Below are 20,186 nucleotides of genomic sequence, written 5' to 3'. Positions count from 1 at the left end.
CTCTCTGCCGCCTGCTCAATCCCTTGGTAGGCTTCTGCTACATAGGAGAGCTGCAGACCAATGATGTCTATATCATCAGCGTATGCCAGGATCTGGGTTGACTTATAGAAGATGGTTCCCGTAGTCTCCACCCTCGAGTCGCGGATGGCCCTCTCTAGCGCCAAGTTGAATAGGAGACAGGCAAGCACGTCCCAATGGCGAAGACCTTTGGTGGTAGCAAAAGGTCCTGAGAATTTTCCATCCACCCTCACCTGGCAAGTGACGTTGGTCATATTCATTCTAACTAGCCTTAGCAGTTTGGCTGGAATTCCAAAAGAGCTCATAGCTCGTATAGTTTTTATATAGCTATCATATGCGGCTTTGAAGTCAATGAAGAGATGGTACGTGGTGTGTCTGTACTCAGCCTTTTTCTCCAAGATCGGCCGCATGGTGAAAATCTAGCCATTTGTCGTTTCGAAACAGTCTTTGATAGTTTCAGACTATCTTTTCGACGTGAGCAACAAGTCGATCCTACAGTATCAGGGAGTATACTTCAAAGGCGATAGTCAACACTTCTATAGTTGCTAATGACGAATTTTTCTCCTTCTATCACGCAAAACATGAATTAGAAAATTGCAATTTTATCAACTTCAACCCCTTCGATGGATGTTTTTTCATGCGCAAGGATCCCAAAATAAAGCTTAAATACCAAAATACACACTTTTTCCTTGCACCTGCACAGTGATGTAATTTTGAACGAGAATACATCGCATTATGTTGTGCTATTTTTTATTTGCCGATTAAAAAAGAGCTTTTTAGAGATATTCGTGAAAATGCCATCACTGTTTTTGTTTCTATTTTCGTCAGTTTGTTCATATTTTAGGCAGGCTGTGCTCCTATTTTCGGCAACACAAATACGGGTCAGAAAATGTTATAACAATGCAAATAAGTTGACAAAAATGTTTCAAGCATTTTAACACTCTCACTTTCCTAAGATAGGTGTTGAAAAGTACTTCAATTATTAATTATATGTTGTCAATTTTGGTCATTTGGCTGTCAGTTTTTACAGCAAACAAAGTAGTCAGAGTTACAAACAAAGTAGACATTGAAGAAAGAGACGGCTATAAAATACGGCTTCAACTGGCTCACAAATTATCATTTTTCTCTCAGGTTATTTGATTCATTGTAGTGAAATTGGTGATATTTGATACAAAAAAATGTCGTATTCTGTGTCGACATACACATTGTAGTGTTTTGATCAAGTTTTAACTGAATACAGTGAACCCTCTCTTATTTGAGAGGCGATGGGACTGTCGAATAAGAGGGGTTTTTAAATTAGAGAGGTTGAAAGTGAATGAAAGGTCCATACAAACAAGAAAGAGAAAGAACATTTAGTATGCAGCCTTAACTTAACTGTTATAGGAAACTGTGCATATGATTGCCAATTTGAGCATACATCATTCAATAACCATGGCAACACCATACACAAATAAGAGGGACACAGATTTCAGAGGTTTTCCAAATTAGAGAAACAAAAATGTACTGGAAATCAAGGGACTGTGCAAAATGTTCAAATAAGAGAGGTTTTTCAAATTAGAGAGGTGTCAAATAAGAGAGGGTTCACTGTATTCAGAAATGAAAAATGTGTTACTGTTACGAGTTTCGACAGGAGCTCACAGCATTGAACAGTAAAAAATCAACATTTACCGTGTACCTATTATCGGCATTTGTTAACTTTAAATGAATTATTACTTGTTTTTCGTGATTTTAAAATTCCTAGTGGGCTAGATTTAGCCGGTCTCGTAGTACAGTCGTCAACTCGTACGACTTAACAACATGCCCGTCATGGGTTCAATCCCCAAATAAATGGCGCCGCCATACGTAGGACTGACTATCCTGCTATGGGGGGAAATCAATTAGTCACTGAAAGCCAAGCCCACAAGTGGTACAGGCAGGCCTTGGCCGTCAACGGTTGTTGAGCCAAAGAAAAAGAAGCAGAAGAAGTGGGCTAGATAAACACTGCAACCATAGAATCTTTCATTGGTTTACTATTCTGGTTCTCTTAATGACGAAACTTAACGAACTATTGGCTGACCGCAAATCTGCCGAAAAATGTTTGCACATTTTGTTTGATATTTTAAAAAATGTGCATGTAAACTATGTGAATCTTCGTATATGGGTAACAAATGAGCATATCTCTATTTCAAAAATATGTGCCAAGACAATTTTCAACGCGTTTTTGCATGATTTCACGTTTTTACCTACCCTGCCGAAAACAGGTACAACCCTGTTTACACATGGCAATCGCCAGTAGCGAACCCATCAAACTCCTGTCAAAATTATATGAAGTTGATGGGTACGATGGGTTCGATGGATGGGGTTTCCATCACTTTCGAAACTGTTGCATCTTTGTTACTTGCCACTCAGGTACTTTTATTCAACACTAATATAAACAGTACACAATAACAAAGATAACTAACAAGTACAATTACACATTAAAATCCTCGGCCGCGCGCCAGCCGTACCGTGCCCCTGCTAGGAGTCCTGCTCGACCGACTGCTCGCAACATCTCTCTTGTTCGAGCGCACGACACACACTAAGCGGCCCGCGCTTAGTGTGCGTTAGTGATGGGTAAATTCAACAAAAATCCGGAATCGCTTCCGAATAACTCCGCCAAAATTGGAAGCGGTTCCGGAAGGTAAGTGCAAAACTCCGACCTGGGAGCCGTCTGGAGCCGTCCGGAGCCGCTAGTCGGCAGCCAGAGCCGGTCGGAGCCGTCGGAACCGATGGAGCCGTCGGGGCCGTGCGGAGCCGTCGGAGCCGTCCGGAGCCGCTAGTCGGCAATTGTACCCGGCGGAGCCGACGGAGCCGGTAAAATAAAATGAACTTTATTGAAATGGGTCAATAGTTAACGGAAAATAGAATTATTGTTTTATATTTTCGATTCGATTAGTGGGCAGGGATGAGCAACCTGTTGAGACAAATAAGACTTTCGGGTGGCACCATTATAACATATTTTTCATAATAAATATTTCCGCACGATTTCAAGGAGCAATAAAACTATAACCGAAGGACTCCACAGAGCATAACACGGAGCGCAACATAACAACTGACAGCTGCCAAACGCTTCAGAAAACGCTTCTTTGCTGGTAACATGTTTTGAATATCCTCAGTAGGCTGTTTTTTATTGCTCATAGAAAAGCTACCAACCTACTACGATGACCCGCTGCGCAAAGCGATCGAAAACTCCTCAAACTCAAACTGCAAACATATTTCACAGCCCTTGGCCCACCCGCTGCGCAAAGCGATCGAAAACTTCTCAAACTCAAAATGCAAACATATTTCACACCTCATGGCTGTGAAATATTTCGCATTCAAAATTGTTGCAAATTTATATATGAAATATTTCGAAATTTTCAGCGCTGAAATTTCTATCGCTTCTGCTTCTGAATGAAGGTTTTAAGAGTGTTTTGAGTATTCGTCAAGCCTTCAGAAAGCTTGTTTGAGCAAAAGTTTTTACCCGTTCTGCCAAAAAGTGATGTTCAAAATTGATTAAGAAAAAATGCTATGAGACCACTTGGACTACATACACTTCGATTCCAGATTCCACCACCTGATCTCTTTAATGCACCTTGGGGTAAATGTAAACAACACCGTGTTTTCGAGCAGATACTCGAATCTAATTTTAGCTTTGAAGCTAGAATAATCTAGACTGAAAATCGCAGGCTAGTTTTTTGTGTGGTTTTGTATTGAGTGTTTACATGATTTCAGCCTCCAACTGTCAAACTCCATACAAAAAACTGACTAGAATTGTGAAGGCCCCCAATGATTGTGTTATATTACCTCTAGATGGTCATCTTTTGTATGCGGTGTAGAATGCAATAGCAGTGACAGAGAGGGACAGCATGTACAAGTAGGGAGAATAGGTTGACAGTTGTTATTGAACCACCGCCGAAGACGGGCGAATAAATATTACTCCGAACCAGAACTCTACAATTGGCGCAGCCGGTACGATTTTTTGTTGGTGGTGTGTAAAACGTGCAGATAAGAGATGATAGAAAGAGTGAGTCTGGAAAAAAGTTGTAGCGCATAGCGTTTTACGAAAGAAAGGCAAAAAGGTGAGTCCGGCAAAATCCCGAAGCATTGTCCCAAACGTGGAAAAGGCGCGAGTGTAAATGACAGCCATGTTGCATACCCAATCAACAAAACTGACGCTTACTAACAGAACCCAACAAACATTTTAATATGTTAGAGCGAGAAAGCATGATTAACTTTGCTGACCGGGAAAAGAGAATGAGAGTTTGGTTTGAAATCTACAGCGCAGTTTGGCAAACTAAAAAAAAAAAATAAGAAAGAACATGAAAAATCGAGAAGAATGCAAGTCCGGTTGAAGACCGTAGTGCATACCCAAAATAATACTATTGATTAAAAAAAAAAAGAGAATGCGTGTCCGGTTGAAACTCCGCAACGCAAAGTTTGTAATAAAAAGCGACTTTGAATAAATATAATTTTAAAAGAATATGCGAGTCCGGTTGGAGTGCCCGTAGTGCACAGTGTTTAAAAAAAAACAAGACATCAAGGAGCATGCAAGTCCGGTTGAAGACCGTAGTGCATATCGAAATAATTATAATGATTATAAAAAGAATGCGAATCCGGCTGAAACCCCCAAGCGCACAGTGTTTGTAAACAGAAAGATGTTGAAAAATTTCAATTTAAAAAAAAAGATGCGAGTCCGGTTGAAACATTAAGAAGCATGCAAGTCTGGTTAAAGACCGCAGTGCAAATAAAAATAGTTTATAAAACAAACAGTCGTAAAAGGAGATGCGAGTCCGGTCGAAGACCGTAGCGAACAGCAATCCGAAACAAATAAAATGCGAGTCTGTTTACAAATCCATAGCGCAGTTTTTCCATAGTAAACAGGCAAGTCCGAAAGATTCGAAGTGCCGTAATAAAGTTAATGTGAGTCCGGTGTGATTCCGTAGCACAATAAGGGCAAGTCCGGAGAAATCCGTAGTGCCATATTATAATGAGAATGTGAGCCCGGTATGATTCCGTAGCACAAAAGGCAAGTCCGAAAGGTTCGAAGTGCCGTATTAAAATGAATGTGAGTCCGGTGAGATTCCGTAGCACAATAAGGGCAAGTCCGGAGAAATCCGTAGTGCCATATTATAATGAGAATGTGAGCCCGGTATGATTCCGTAGCACAAAAGGCAAGTCCGAAAGATTCGAAGTGCCGTAATAAAGTTAATGTGAGTCCGGTGTGATTCCGTAGCACAAAAAGGGCAAGTCCGAAGAAATTTGTAGTGCCATATTATAATGAGAATGTGAGCCCGGTATGATTCCGTAGCGCAATAGGCAAGACCGATAAATGTCGTAGTGCCGTATTGAAACTAATGTGAGTCCGGTATGATTACGTAGCACAAAAGGCAAGTCCAGAGAAATTTGTAGTGCCATATTGTAATGAGAATGTGAGTCCAGTTTGATCTTGTATGAATATCCAGTATGTAGCACCAAAGGCAAGACCGAGGAATTTCGAAGTGCCGCATTAAAACTAATGTTAGACCGGTATGGTTCCATAACATAAAAATCAAGTCAGAAGAATTGTCATATTAAAATAGGAAAATTGATATTATGCAGCATACGCTGACGACAAAAGTAGATGAAAAGAAATGGAAAGGAAAGTATAGTGGTGGAAAAAGAGATTAATCTGGCAAGCCAAGTTGTCACATAAAAGACAACTTAGATTAATATAAAAACAAGCTAAAGAGTGGCTGGAAGCGCGAGAAGCTCAATGTGCGTGACATCTTGAATGTGATTATGTACGGTAAGAAGAATGCGATTCCGGCTGTTATGTGCAGTGCACAGTTGCACATAAAAAAAAAACGATAGAGAGAGACAGAGAAAGCGAGAGAGATAGAGACAGATAGAGAAAGAGAGAGAGAGAGGGGGGGAGAGAGAGAGAGAGAGTGAAGATTTAGAGGAAAAATACAATTGAGAGACACGATACAGTAAACAAAAAAAAACGAATACGTTGGAGATAGTTAAAGCAACATAAATAAATACAATTAAAAAAAAACAAGGTATTCAAAAATAACTTCAATCAAAGAAAAAATCAAAAACGAAAAGAATGTAGAGATAGTTTGTATTATGTGATAACATTTAATAGAATAAATCAAAATTAGATGTGGTGCTGACTGACATAAGGCTCTTTTGATTCATTAAAAAAAATACAATAGGCAAATTTTGTTAGAGTCTCGTTATTTAGAAATCTTGTTGATAACTTAAAAGAAAGTAATGTAATGCGAACGAAAATCGGGGAATAATTCCTACTGTTAAAAATAATTACATAAAATCTCGTTAGTCATGCATTTATATAAACAAACGGGATTTGTTTGCAAACCAAATGCTAATACATCACGACAGAATTGTGATTCAACCGAAATGCACATGATGATAGATAGATTAGAAGACTTGATTATAAACTATGGATCTAGCTATTAGAGATTGAAAAATAATCAATTTGTTGATTTCATTAATCGTTTTTGTGTTTATCCAACAAGATGTAGTATTTTAAGAATGCAGTTGCTTTGGAGGTTTGTGGTAATGATAGAGTATTTCAAAAATATTAGAGGGAATCATTGCTCTTCCTATGCTTATGATACAATACCAAAATTGATAACAGGATACAGGTTAAAAAAACATTGGCTCGAAGGGTTTACTCGCTATAATCGCAATCCAGATAGATTGTCCAGATCTCCAGATCCAGATCGACCAATTCCAAATTCAACCCATTCCAGAAAGAGCTAGGCTAATTGCTATGATAGCTGCTAGGATGAAAGAACGTCCAATTTGACAGCTAACTGACCGATTTTGGTACCTGATTTAGAGCAAATTAGCGGTAAGTTCGGTTAAGGTCTTGAAGTAGGGTCGAACAAGGTCAACGCAAACAGCTGATAAAAATTAGGCTCCATCGAGGATAGTAGCCAAAGCAATTAGAAGAAGACAGGCATATGATTGGACAAATGGGCAAAATTATCTACGCGAGCGAAGGTTAAAGTAATCGAAATGAAGTCACTAACAGATTGATACACACGGACAACACAGAGTAACAGGCTGATTATGAAGATTATTAAAATGGGATGGGAAATTAATTTTTAAATGCTTAACAATTAAAAAAAAAGAGATCATGACTACTTAAGGTAGTTGCAATCTTACATCGCAAAAAAGGGAAATGAAAATTCATTACGGATAAAATAAAACATAAGGTTAAAAAAAAGAAAGAAGAAAATTTAAGAGCATATACAATAACATGTTTGATATTTTTGCCACACCTTCCAGTACGTGTAGATAGCAAAATTTGGTGCAGGAAAAATCATTCCTTCATGGAATAAAGAGTAACTGACAAACATTTTGGACAAGTCCCAGGTTAGTAGATTATACGTGAGATAAAAAAAAAGAATTCAAGTTTGTAAAACCAGCCCGTAAGACCAGCTAAGCTGATATCTGAAAGAGAATGTCCATAATAATGTAATGAAAGATTATGTAATGTCTTTTGATCATGGTTGTGAGACTGACAAAAGCTAATATGCATCGGAATGAGTTAGGAAAATAGGGAAGAGCAAAGTTAACAAGAAGTATAGATACAAAAGATAGTTCGAAGAAGCGACGTATTGTAGGAATTGTGATAAATAGAACAAGTAAATAAGACAAGAATCGAACATTACTGTAAATATGTAGAATATATGTTATTTATGTCAAATAGGCTTTGAAATGTTGAAATAAGTAAGCGTTGGAGTAGGAATCTACTTTGCAAAAAAAAAAAAAAGTCTGACATGAGTTATCGATGAGGAGAGTTATAAATGTAGATGTGTTTGAAGTGTTAAGAATGAAGTCAAGCAAAGAAAGCGAGAAGGAAGATGACACGGAATTTATAGGAGCAATGCAGAAGTGACACCGAGTAGAATTGAACCTACGAAGGATGTTGAAGCGGTTGAGCGCAGATCTCAATGAAAAAATCAGCTGTAGTTACAGTTACATGTATCGGATAAGTAGTTTGGGAATGTTAAATGAAAAAATGAAATTATTTTGAAAAAATAATGGTTTTTTTTTGCAGCGTAGTGTAATGCACAGGACTGTACCCTGAATCATGATGCAGAGAAGTCCTTCGAGGTGGCCGAGACACGGAAATGTACTACACGCAATAGGATTTCAGAACACGTGGAGAGATGGAGCACATCTATGATACAACCATCAAGTTAATAATGCTATGAAGGAAGTGGAAGAATAGAAGATCGAGATATAGATGTACAAAAAAAAAATCATTTGCAAGAAACCACGACAGAGAAGTCAGAATCATGAAGTTTTATGACATAAAAAGTTAGACCATGCAAATTTTCCATGGTTTTTGTTAGGATTGAAGGATTAGACGTCGATGTATATACAATCGATATTGTTAACTGTGAATTGTTTGCTTTAAGTTGAAAAACCATAGAAAATCTGTATAACAGAATATAAGAGAGGCTTTTTTTTCACTGTTTTTCTTGGAGGAGGAAAGGGATTGTAGAATGCAATAGCAGTGACAGAGAGGGACAGCATGTACAAGTAGGGAGAATAGGTTGACAGTTGTTATTGAACCACCGCCGAAGACGGGCGAATAAATATTACTCCGAACCAGAACTCTACATGCGGATGATATTATTTTTCCATCTGTCTCTTTGTTTACTGATTGTGAACTTTTACAGCTTTACCTGGACTCATTTTTCACATGGTGTTCAACTAATGTTCTATACCTCTGTCCTGATAAATTCTCAATTATTTATTTCTCTTATTCTCGTTCCCCTATTTGTTTTAATTACAAGCTCTTTAATATTTCCTTCCTTCTTGCTCTTCTTGTATTATATTCCCTTCGCACAACTTCAGTGCGGTGGAGAGGGGAGGAGGGGGATGTTCTGGATGGTCTAATATAATAGGCATCCATGAGTTTTTTCCATCCTGTTTTACAATTTGTGATCCTGTCGAAACTACATTTATACGCAGCATTTTACCTTGCAACATTCTTTGACTCCTTTAATGCCTGTTGCATCATGTACCTTCATATTTAACTTTCTGTTAGTTTTCTGTTCCCAACAATCAAAAAGCCACTTCACAACACTTCTTCACGACGCTTTAGCGGTCAAAGTTAAGTTAGAATTTGAAAGAAACGAGTTGCACAGATTTTTTACTCCAAATTTGGGCATTGAGCCCGGGGTACATTGTCCATACTCGCTAGTGTAATTTCGATTTTCACTAACACACCTGGTGGCGGCTGGTGGAAGCTTTTTTTGTCATTGAGGGAATGGTTGTGCTGGATCTCAAATTTAAGTAGTTTTTCCACCATTTTTAATGCTAAAATAGCTGAAATACTTGCACAACATATTACCTATCAATTACACAGTTTTCCAGTTTAAACAAAAAACATGGAAGAATAGCATATGTTCTGAAGCAGTTCAAAATAGTTTGGCTAAATGCTTCGGTCAGCCGCCGCCAGATGCGCTTGTGAAAATCAAAATTACACTAGCGAGTACGGGCAATGTACCCCGGCCTTTAGAGGCTAAACACGAGTATTTTGATTCTTCCCACAAACACTACATGCCATTTTGGATACCACATCTTGAGTTGGTCTTAAGTTTGCAAAGCCATTTCCGTAACATTATACCACGAATCGCGTCTCTCGTGCTTCGGATGTTGTCGCTCAGGATTACAGGGTTTTCCAGGAGTTCTCATAACTGTGGGACACTTTATTGACTCCTTCTTACGTAATCCAAACTTAATGCGATGGGAATTGGACTCTATAGTACCCTTGTTGGACAAATCCGATAGGAATTTACAATAGGAGCTGTCCAAAAAAGGTGCCGTAGAGTCTTATTTCCAACCAATGAAGTTCATTTCGCATAAGAAAGAGTCAAGGAAGTGTCCCACAACTATGAGAATCCCTGGAAACCCTGTATTATATGAGAGCACAAGCTAGCGAACGCGTTGTGTATGTGATGGTGGTAGTAGCGCGAACGATAGGCGGCAACACATAAGTGGATTGGTGGATGTTAGCATCCTGTACGTTTCTAAGCGCCTAGGCTCCGAGGCGCAAGTGAGTGAGCACGCTACCAGTTTGTGATTATGGTAGTAGCGCGAAATAGAATAGACTGTACGGCTCTAAGCGCTTAGTATCTGATCTTAGTATCTATTGTAAAGGATCGCGTTCGATCTTCGAAATAATATGTTTCCCTTCATCCTCGTCAGGACATTTTCGACTAAGGGCAGGAATACGGAATAAAACCTAGTATGCACCACACGGAATTAGAAATAATATTTAGTGTCAGGGATAGGTGTCCAGGGCGCGGTATTAGAGGATCACGTTCGATCCTAGTGATATATTTTTCATCTCACCCTATTAAGGATATTTTTCCTAGAAAAATATGTTATCCAGCGCTAAAGATACACGTTTTGAAAACATCCCATTCCTAACTGAAAATAAACCGAATGAGCGAAGCAAGAGAAACGAAACGCAATATATTATTTCACTCCAAAAACGATATAATCTACGAAAGCTAATTGATCCGCCATTGGACCCCTCCAGTGGTAATCCTCTTCGGACACCAGTAGGCAGAAAGGTGAAGTCGAATACGATCTCTGCTCGCTCACTCTCTACTCCTTGAACTTCTCCTCTTGAGCGTTTCTACGGTAAAGGTTCTCCTTCCATCTGCATAACCCCCGGAAAGCCTGGGGAAATTAGCTGAAAGGCAGACGCTGTGAAGCGCAAACTTTTGCTAAAGGGATCTCGAAGGCGGAGTACCTGGCGGTGTTAGTGAAGCGGGGCTTACTTCGAATTGCTGCTCGTCTCCACGACGGACCATGGCACCAGCTACCTTTGCGACTGGTCGGTGTGGCCGGGCAACAGATATCCTTGTCTAACCCCGCGCTTCGAATGACACCTTCCAGGGCGATGTTGAAGAACAGACAGGAGAGTCCGTCACCTTGCCTCAGACGTGACAGTGAGTTTCGAACGATTCCGACGTCAAGTTCGATACTCTCACCTTGTACTGCATTCCGTTTATTGTGGCTTCTAACAGCCAAATCAACTTCCCAGGGAGGTGATACCTCTGCATGATGTTCCATAGCTCGTTCTGTTCTATGGTGTCGTAGGCCATCTTGAAGTCGATGAACAGGTGGTGCATAGAGATCTGGCGCTCTCGGCACTTCTGGACGATCTGCCGCAGAGTGAAAATTTGGTCGGTGATGGATCCGTCGCCCTTCTTGTAGACTGGATGAATGATATCCAGCTTCCACTTCTCCGGTAGATCCTCCTGCTCTCAGAGTTCGGTCGCTAACTCAACACTGCCAACAGATTTATTGCTCTTAAGCTGCTTCATGGCGCTGGTAATCTCATCCAGAGATTATTAGATGGCGGAGGCACCTTGTCTTCTGAGCCAAAGCTGTTGCTGTTGTAACTGCTATGCTGCTGTTGCTATGGTTGCCTTGTTCTGCCACTTACGCCAGTCTCTTCTGCCTCTGTTCTATTTAGGGGTCCTTCGAAGTGTTACCACCTTACGACCACCTCCCGTTCATCTGTCAGGAGATTTTCTTCCGCATCCCGGCACATTTCGGTATTAGGAGCAAGCCCGATCCGTGCGGCCTTCAACCTCCTGTAAAACAAGCGGATGTCCTCTCACTGGACTAGTTACTACAGCCTTCTTTTTATATTGCTGTATATCATTCCCTCTTCACATAGGATTTGGTCACTAATCTTGGCTGTATATTGATCACATAGGATCACTAATCGAATGAAAAATTCCTTAAATAACTAAGAATAGAATTTCTAATAACTAAGAATAGAATAAGAAATCTCCTCAAAAACGTGTTTTGATTTTATTTTTTATGCGCAAATTTTGAACCATGTTGTAATGAAAAATAGCTTTTAGCGTATGAAAAATATCAAATCTTCAAAACATTTCGGGAAAACAATGTAAGGTTGCACTAATGTTATTCTATAATTTGCTGTTTTAGGAACCAACAACGAACGATGAGTACAACGATATTAAACCAAGAAGCAGTAATAGCGCCGAACCACCCTCTTCGAATATCAGTCATTCATCGGAATGTGTAACTCCTTCGTCTAGTTTGACATCATTAATCAAGGTACAGCATTTTTATTAAATATCAGTTTGAGGTTTCTTTGATACGTGTAGGCCAATTGTAAGATACGATGTGGCTTACGTTGACATTCCATATGTTGCAACTTTTAGATTAGTTTTTTTAGTGTACGGACAATGCCATTCATTTCTTTTGTCTAATAAACTTTTGTCTTTTAAAGAGCTAATATTGGCTAATCTTTATATGACTTTTATTCATTATTTATATGTCGGCAGGTCCTTATTGCTCATGCAAATTAATGTATGACCTCAAATGTGATTAATTATTTAATATTTCAATTACGATATTTTTGTAAACTTTGACTAATAAAGGACAAAATTTGATAATCTTCTATTTCAAAAACTATATTTACTCTGAAAGATTACTTGATGAATGGCATCACAATTTTAAGTTTAACTTGAGAACTGGCTACGTTATATGAAAACAAAAAAATGTGAGAAAAATGAGTGAAACCATCAATTAAGGGAGCCACTTTATATAGACGTAGATTGGCAAGCGATAATATAAAAAAACTGATTTCCTAATGAAACATAACTATCCGTTTCAGGTATCACCATTGAAGTCATTGTTGCGAGAAGACCTAAAGCGAAGAATTTCGGCACGTGCCACAACTCGTGCAACCAGGAACGGAATACTGGCCAGTAGTTCACCCATTCCGACTAGTAGTCCCATTCCAAATAGTTCAAATACTGTTACTCCTGGAGCTACTCAGGATAGTGGCAATGGAAGCAACAGCTCGAGCAGCTCAAGTAGCAGCTCCAGCAGTAGCTCTAGTAGCAGCAGCAGTATAGCCGCTATTGCTGCCGCAACTACCTCAAATGGCACCATCACCTCCACCGGACAGGAAACCGACCTGCTACTATCCCTGACCACCAAATCGACACGAAACTTACAGTGTCTCTTTTGTGGCATCGAGTTTCCGGATCAAACTCTTTATTTTCTGCACAAAGGATGTCACAGTGAAAGCAACCCATGGAAGTGCAATATTTGTGGAGAGCAAATGAACAATGTGTACGACTTCAACTCACACTTACTCAGTAAAAGTCATCAATGATGTTAAGCGAGGGAAAGAGAAACAGTTTACTGGTGATGTTTCTCTTTTTCTGATCGCTTACTTATCATTGAACTATCGTAAATCTCACAAATCGCCGTAAACTGTCGAGGGCTACCTTGATTAAGAAACCTGGATAATGGCTTCCCTTCCAAGAACGCCTTGAAACGGTTGGAATTGCATCACTAGGATCTACTACCATTGTACAAGAATCGTCCAGCGTACCTTTGTGTGTTGTACCATTAGTAGTGCCGTACTACACATATTACGGCTGTGTGACTGCGTTCTGTAGTCCACATTTCTTCAGGTTTCAGAATGATACAAGCAATGGGTAAACGAACCAATAGTAAAACGAACACGTGCCTACGACACATAGCGATGGCAACAAGCATTGTTATCGTTATTCTAGTAGGTAAAATTTGGCAGATTTACAGTCCGTCCAGTAGCCTTTAAAAGGAAATAGCAAAATCGAAAGCAAATAGGGAAATTGATGTGTAATTTGAACATCCTGTACGGTGTAATGCGAGGATAGATATTGAAACCAAAATGGATAGTAGACCATATACGAAATGCATGAAAAATTGCTTAGTGGAAACCTCCAAGGACTCATTATTTTCTTATTCAAAATAGCATCGCACAGCATCGAGACTCTGAAACATACAGATTATAGCCAAAGCACAAATTATATGAAGCAGAAAAAGAATAGTGAGTGGAACGAGAAACAGCAACAGGCGATTGAATCCGTTATGTCTGTTAGCGGAACCCGACTATCGGTTTTGTAACTGTTATATATACAACACTGCAGTTGATTTTGCAATATCCAGTGACTCAAAATCACAACGCCTAAATTACTATCGGGCCAGAAATGTAGCCATATTTTTATGGTTACTAGGAAGTTTGCAACACCAGTAAACCAACTGCAGTGATTCGTATTTTATTTTTAAATTCAGATTCTTTAACATTCTTCGAATCATGAAGCTGATCAAGTAGGATGGATAACCCCTGCGAGGAGTTAAATCAGAGTACGTAATAGCTGACAACTTCGATATTTGAATCAATTGCACAGTAATGATTCGGACCCTGGGACAGTAAAGAATTCAATTCAGGAAATCATCATTTATAAATTTTAGTACCACCGTTGCGAAACCGATTTCACTGTAAATGAAAAAAAACGAAAAATTCAAAGTAGATTACAATTTTTACTTAAGAAATATCCTTTTCCTGGCGTCACAAACCCTTACATATAGGTTTTCGGTTTTGTTTGTTAAGATGTTAGAGGTTGAAAACAATGTGTTGTTGAAAATGTTTTGTTTGCTATTGTTTTTTTTTCAAACCCATGCTAATATGTATGATCCCCATACAAGCATCACCATGATTAGAAAAGCAAAACATTCAACACGATACAATGTAATACAATTAGTCTTTTAATGGTCGGTTCTGCACAAAAGATCTTAAAAGGATATTAACTAAGTGTTTGTATAAAGTGTGATTCCTTTATCCTAATGCGGGCTGAAGAAGGTGTAGTATACAGGTGTGTAAGATGTGTACGAATGGATGTGCATTGTACATATTTGTTGTGTGTGTGTGTGTGTGTGTGTGTGTGTGTGTGTGTGTGTGTGTGTCTGTGTGTGTGTGATATTAAAGATGAAATTTATATTTTGCTTCTTTTTTGTTACTGTTGTAGTATGGTTTGTGTGTTCTGCTTTGTCGTTTTTTCTTGTCTGTTATAATCTGTAATTTGCTTCAAATAATTTTCGTTCAACATTTATGCAAACCTGCTTAAAAATAAATAGTTCATTGTACTTTTTGGTTCTTGAAATTGATTGGTTCTTGACTCCCATTATTATGTAAGAAACTAGGATAGCTGAAATCAGGAAATGAAATATGCAACAGATATATTGTTCAAATTTTACAATAGAACAGTGTTGTTATACCACATTTGAAATTGTGGATTATATGAGCAACTAAACAGGACAAAAATATGATTATATTTATATAAAATCTTGTTGTTATTATAAAACGTAACTCATAGAAGAAGTATAGCAGAAACAGAGGTAAAATGGTTGATACATATTTTTCTTCTGTAGATAAAGATGTAAAACAAATTAAGTAATCCAAGAAGTGTTATTTTCGTATTTTTATAGCTGCATGTTGAATAAACTAAGGACGACTTCTAAAGCAAAAATTCATCTCATCACTCCTCCAAACTTGTTTCAGACTAAATTGGTTCAACTGCTCAGCACCTACCTTCACTAGAATATAGTGATATAGAAATATCAAACTGGCATGGAAACAAAACACTTAACAAGCTGCTTGTTGTGAATGTGAAATGTGAATTATTGACCAAAAACTCTCCGGCGATATCGACCATAGACAAATTAGCAAATCTTGTTGCAACATTTCATTCATTCATTTCATGTAATTCATTTCATTGTTCAAATACTTATCGAGGTAATTTCATGGCATACCATTCTTGTGCAGCTGTGTACGAATTTCTTATGTATACTTTATCAAAAACAAAAATAGTTATACTAAAATCTGTATTTTTGTTTAGTATCGAATAAAACATCTGCAAAAGCATTTAGGAAAAAAACAATACAACGACATAAAAAAACAACTTGCTTGTGGGTCAGTGTTTAAAAGTATTTCTTAAAAAATATTCATGCTCATCAAATTTCAAAGGAAAACAACAGCTGTTTTTGTTTTTTATATAATTCTGGAATGAATAAAACCACGTGAAATGTTGTAATAAATCCACGAAACTTTGTAATATTTTGGGGCAACTCTAAAAAGTACAACAAACTCAGAGAACAAATCAAGTTTAAAGAAGAAAATAGGTATTTTCTTAAAACTAGGCCAATAGTTGAATAGTTAGCTGAATAAAAGAGTGAAACTATTTTAGTATTCTCCCTCAGTACCTTAACCTTAACACACTGTAAATGAAATCTAAAAAATACGGAAAAATTTAACATATTCCATATTGAAACACTTTACATGTTTTAAAATAATTATTCGGCTACCCAAAAAATCACACCATGGATAAAGAATAAAAATGAAAGTAGTATGAACATAATGTACTTGATGAAAGAAGAACAACTATACGGCTTGCAAACTCAAATATAAATAAAACATGAATTTCATTTCAAAGATATAATTACTGGGGAACTAAAAGAAGTAGATAACCAGACTATGTACAAAACAAAATTTTTAATTTAAAGTACAGTTGATAAATGTCTCTCAAAATTGTCTTGGTTTCTTCAAAGGGGTTTATAAAAAGATTGAGACACAAACCAAAATTAACACTTCACTAAAGAGTGTGCAAAACAAAAAGGGAAAAAAACTAAAAATCCGTAAGTTTAAAACAATATTGATATTTGCAAATACTCCATGACCTACCCATGATGTATTACAAGCACGATTAGTAGGCTTGTACCACCAAAGTAGTTCCAAATAAATATGATATGGATATTAAATTTAAAAAAATGCTATTCGAAATAATGCAGTTCAAGCAGTAGTAAAACATTAACAGCAATTGTCTTCTTATTGCTTGATACAAATAATTCATCTCAATTTAAAAGTTATATCTTTCAAAAATCTTGATATAATTCTGATCTAAATGGCGAATATTTCATTCCTAAATATTCAAAATTTAGCAGTACTCTGATAAACGTTGGAATATGTATGGAAAAGACATGTTGGTGCACTTCTTTCTTCTTCTCACGAAACAAAAAAAAAACAAAATACATTCATACCAAATCCTGTTCAATTAAAAATTCTAGAATGTTGTGAATTTATTCACTAAAAATATTCGAAATTAATCAATTTGAATAAATTTCCATTTTTCCTACAGTTCAATTTGTAAATAACACACGCATTTGCAGTTTGATCTAATGGGCAGCTATATCAATCAATCTTTAAAAAACAGTTACCGTTGTGCACCATGTTGCAAGTCATATTTATGTCAACATACACATTTGCAAATGAAATGAGTTTTGCTAAAGAGTAAACAACTTCAAAAATAGCTGATAGACTGTCGAAAAAAGCTGTCAACAGCATTACCTGAGTGTTTTTTTTTAATGAAACAAGAAATGATATGAATTTCAATTAATTATATATGATGTAGTGCGCTACAGTAGCGGTAAAGAAAGAGAAAAAAACGACAACATAAATGACCGGTACTTTGACATACAAAACACACAAATATTAAAGCAAGATCATGGGTAAAATTCTACAATAGCTTCAATTTCCATCGCAATAACTATAAAATCAATAGACGACGCAGATTAATCAACCAAAAAGGGTGCCTTTAAACAAAAGCATGTATAAATAATGAAAAATTGAAACAAAAGCCTAGTACACAAGCTATAAAATCATATTATACTTACAAATTTTATTTATAAAGAAAACAATAACTTGCTTCACAAAACACCTGGTTGATGAAGTAGGTTTTATGGTTAAATGTCCAAACTGAAAGAAACGCAGGCAACATACAACAACAATAGCTTAGACAGATAAAATTCAAATAGATGGGCAAAATAAAATATTTTGACGCGGATACATTATAAGGCTATCATATAGATTGAACCAAATCAAAACAGGCAAACGGGAATTAAGTGCAAAATGAAACAAAAATAAACAAAGAGCGAATTATAGTCATGCGAATATGAAGAATGGCAACGAATAGCAATTAAAATATTCTGTTGGTAATGTGAACAAATTCGTAGATAGACAAATGTATTTCGAATTGACATAGGAAGAAACAACAAAGCACTTAGGCGTAATGAAATTAATAACAACAACAGAAATTCAACATTGTTTCTTTTAATCAAACCGTGCAATGAACAGTTTATTGTTGTGAATGCCATGCATAGTAAAACATATAGGACCGTGAGAGTTGTGTTGTAACTTAGTGTGAAAACAGTGAATAGGCATAAAGGCTTATGTGATACAGCATATACCAGGAATTATGGAAGAAGGAAGCAAGAAAATAATATATGCAGCAAAAGCATAAAATGAATAGTATATGGAAATGTTTTAACACAAATTCAGGCCTTACAAACATAGCAGACATAAATACAAGAACAACCCAAAACTTTGATCAATCTTTTCATTATATCTTCTGAACAAACTAAGCCATACGGGATAGTACATACAATTGTGCCGGTGTAATTGACGAGAAAGTGGAACATATGTAAATTATAAACTTTAAAGAGAAACCAAATAACTCATGCCGTAATACCTCAACATACAAACAAAAATGCATACCAATGCAGATATTAAAACGAACCAGAAAGAAGAAACTGAAAGTGAGATAAACTAAACGGAATGAATTAAAATTTTACCAACCTAGATCATCAAAATAATGTATAATTATGCTGGCGATGAATTCAACCCAAAAACTACAATTATAGTTTTTGCAAACAAAAAAAAACTCCTCTACACGTACTTTTTATGTATATCACCAGGAAACGATCATAAAAAGACATTACATAATGATCTTCAATGTTTCTCGTCAATGAATGGTTTTCGACAACACTATTCAAACAAAAAAATAATTCAACTCAAGCTAAGTAACAGTGATTAAAAAGCACACAAAAAGCCACGATAAGATGTGAACAATTTAGAAATACAATTTTTAAGGCAAAACGGTGGCAAAAACAGACGTAATTATTACATTCCAACTTCATGTGATTCAAAGAAATGTTGTTTATAGGTTGTAATACGTGCAATTATGTTATATGAATAGAATTACAGATACAGATACTATTTGTTTGTCTTGTAGGAGAATGAAGGTTTTGAAATAGCTGATTAGATTGCTTGGTTTATTATTTTGGTGTTACTTTTCTGCACTGCACGTGTATGATACTGCAGTAAAAATTGCGCCTCTGATGTTTGAATTATTATTCTTGTGTTATTTTGTTAATTACGTTTTGTTATATTTCCTGTTGCTGCGATGACCCTACAACGTAATGCGATGTCCCTGTTTATTTTTCTTCTTATATTGTACATTGAATGCCAATAATCTTTAATATTCTATTAAGTAGCTTCCTCATTGCGATTGATAAACCTACAATTGTTTTGATTTTGATTTGATTTTTTTTTACTATTTTTCACTGTGATGTTTTGCTCGTGTTAACATAAAATGTAACAGTAATATTTACGATTTGGTACCTTTTTTTGGTTTTGTTTGTGTGAGTTTCAATTTTTTTTATTAAGGCCCTGTTCTTGTCGATTTCATCAACATAGGTGAAAAATGAAGTATTGTTGACTCCTGAACATTATGAATATGAAGCACACTGGATAAATGAACGTAACCATAAGCTAGAAAGTTACAAGCTTACGTAAAAGCATAACAAAAAAAAAGATATTAGCGTGTGTGAGTTTTTGTTACTGACAAAGCAATTGAAATAAAACAAATCCTTAGTGAACAAAAATGTACCTAATTGAATGCTAGCCGAAACGAGAAAAAGCAAAACACAAATCCCAATATATTTATGTAGTTTATACAAGCTCATGTAATGTTATTGAAAGATGGTCTTAGCACAATAATGTTGCTCTGAAACGCAAATAACAAACAGCGATTATTAACAGAACAGATGTGGGAATCGCTATTAGCAGAACAGCATAAACCTACGTCATGAGGTTATGCAATGCCGTACATACACAAATTCTATAGTACACCATTCTCAAAGATACGCGTTATATAAAAAATTGGACACATGCAAGTACATAGCACACACACACACATACACACAGGCACACACAGACACACATATATATGTATATATATATATATATATATATATATATATATATATATATATATATATATATATATATGGTTCAAATATATATATATATATATATATATATGTATATAAATATATATATATATATATATATATATATATATATATATATATATATATAAAGGAGCAAAATAATACAACCATTGTTTACACATGCTGAA

At 36.5% G+C, this 20,186-nt stretch overlaps 1 protein-coding gene across 9 annotated transcripts in view; it reads left to right on the top strand.

The window, feature by feature from the left end:
* The window catches only part of LOC120901955 (ikaros family zinc finger protein-like), a 73,272-nt gene extending 53,288 nt beyond the window's left edge, over nucleotides 1–19,984 (top strand). For all 9 annotated transcript variants that reach the window (XM_040310343.1, XM_040310339.1, XM_040310344.1 and 6 more), the window contains 2 exons: nucleotides 12,019–12,150; nucleotides 12,713–19,984. In XM_040310343.1, the coding sequence (XP_040166277.1) occupies nucleotides 12,019–12,150; nucleotides 12,713–13,219 (639 nt within the window). In that variant the 3' untranslated portion in view covers nucleotides 13,220–19,984. The remainder of the gene's footprint in view (nucleotides 1–12,018; nucleotides 12,151–12,712) is intronic.
* Nucleotides 19,985–20,186: the final 202 nt, after the last annotated feature.

Source organism: Anopheles arabiensis, chromosome 3 (genome assembly GCF_016920715.1).
Source record: "Anopheles arabiensis isolate DONGOLA chromosome 3, AaraD3, whole genome shotgun sequence".
NCBI lineage: Eukaryota > Metazoa > Arthropoda > Insecta > Diptera > Culicidae > Anopheles > Anopheles arabiensis.
Note: the sequence above shows the minus strand (reverse complement) of the source record. Positions and strands in the feature narration are given on the sequence as shown.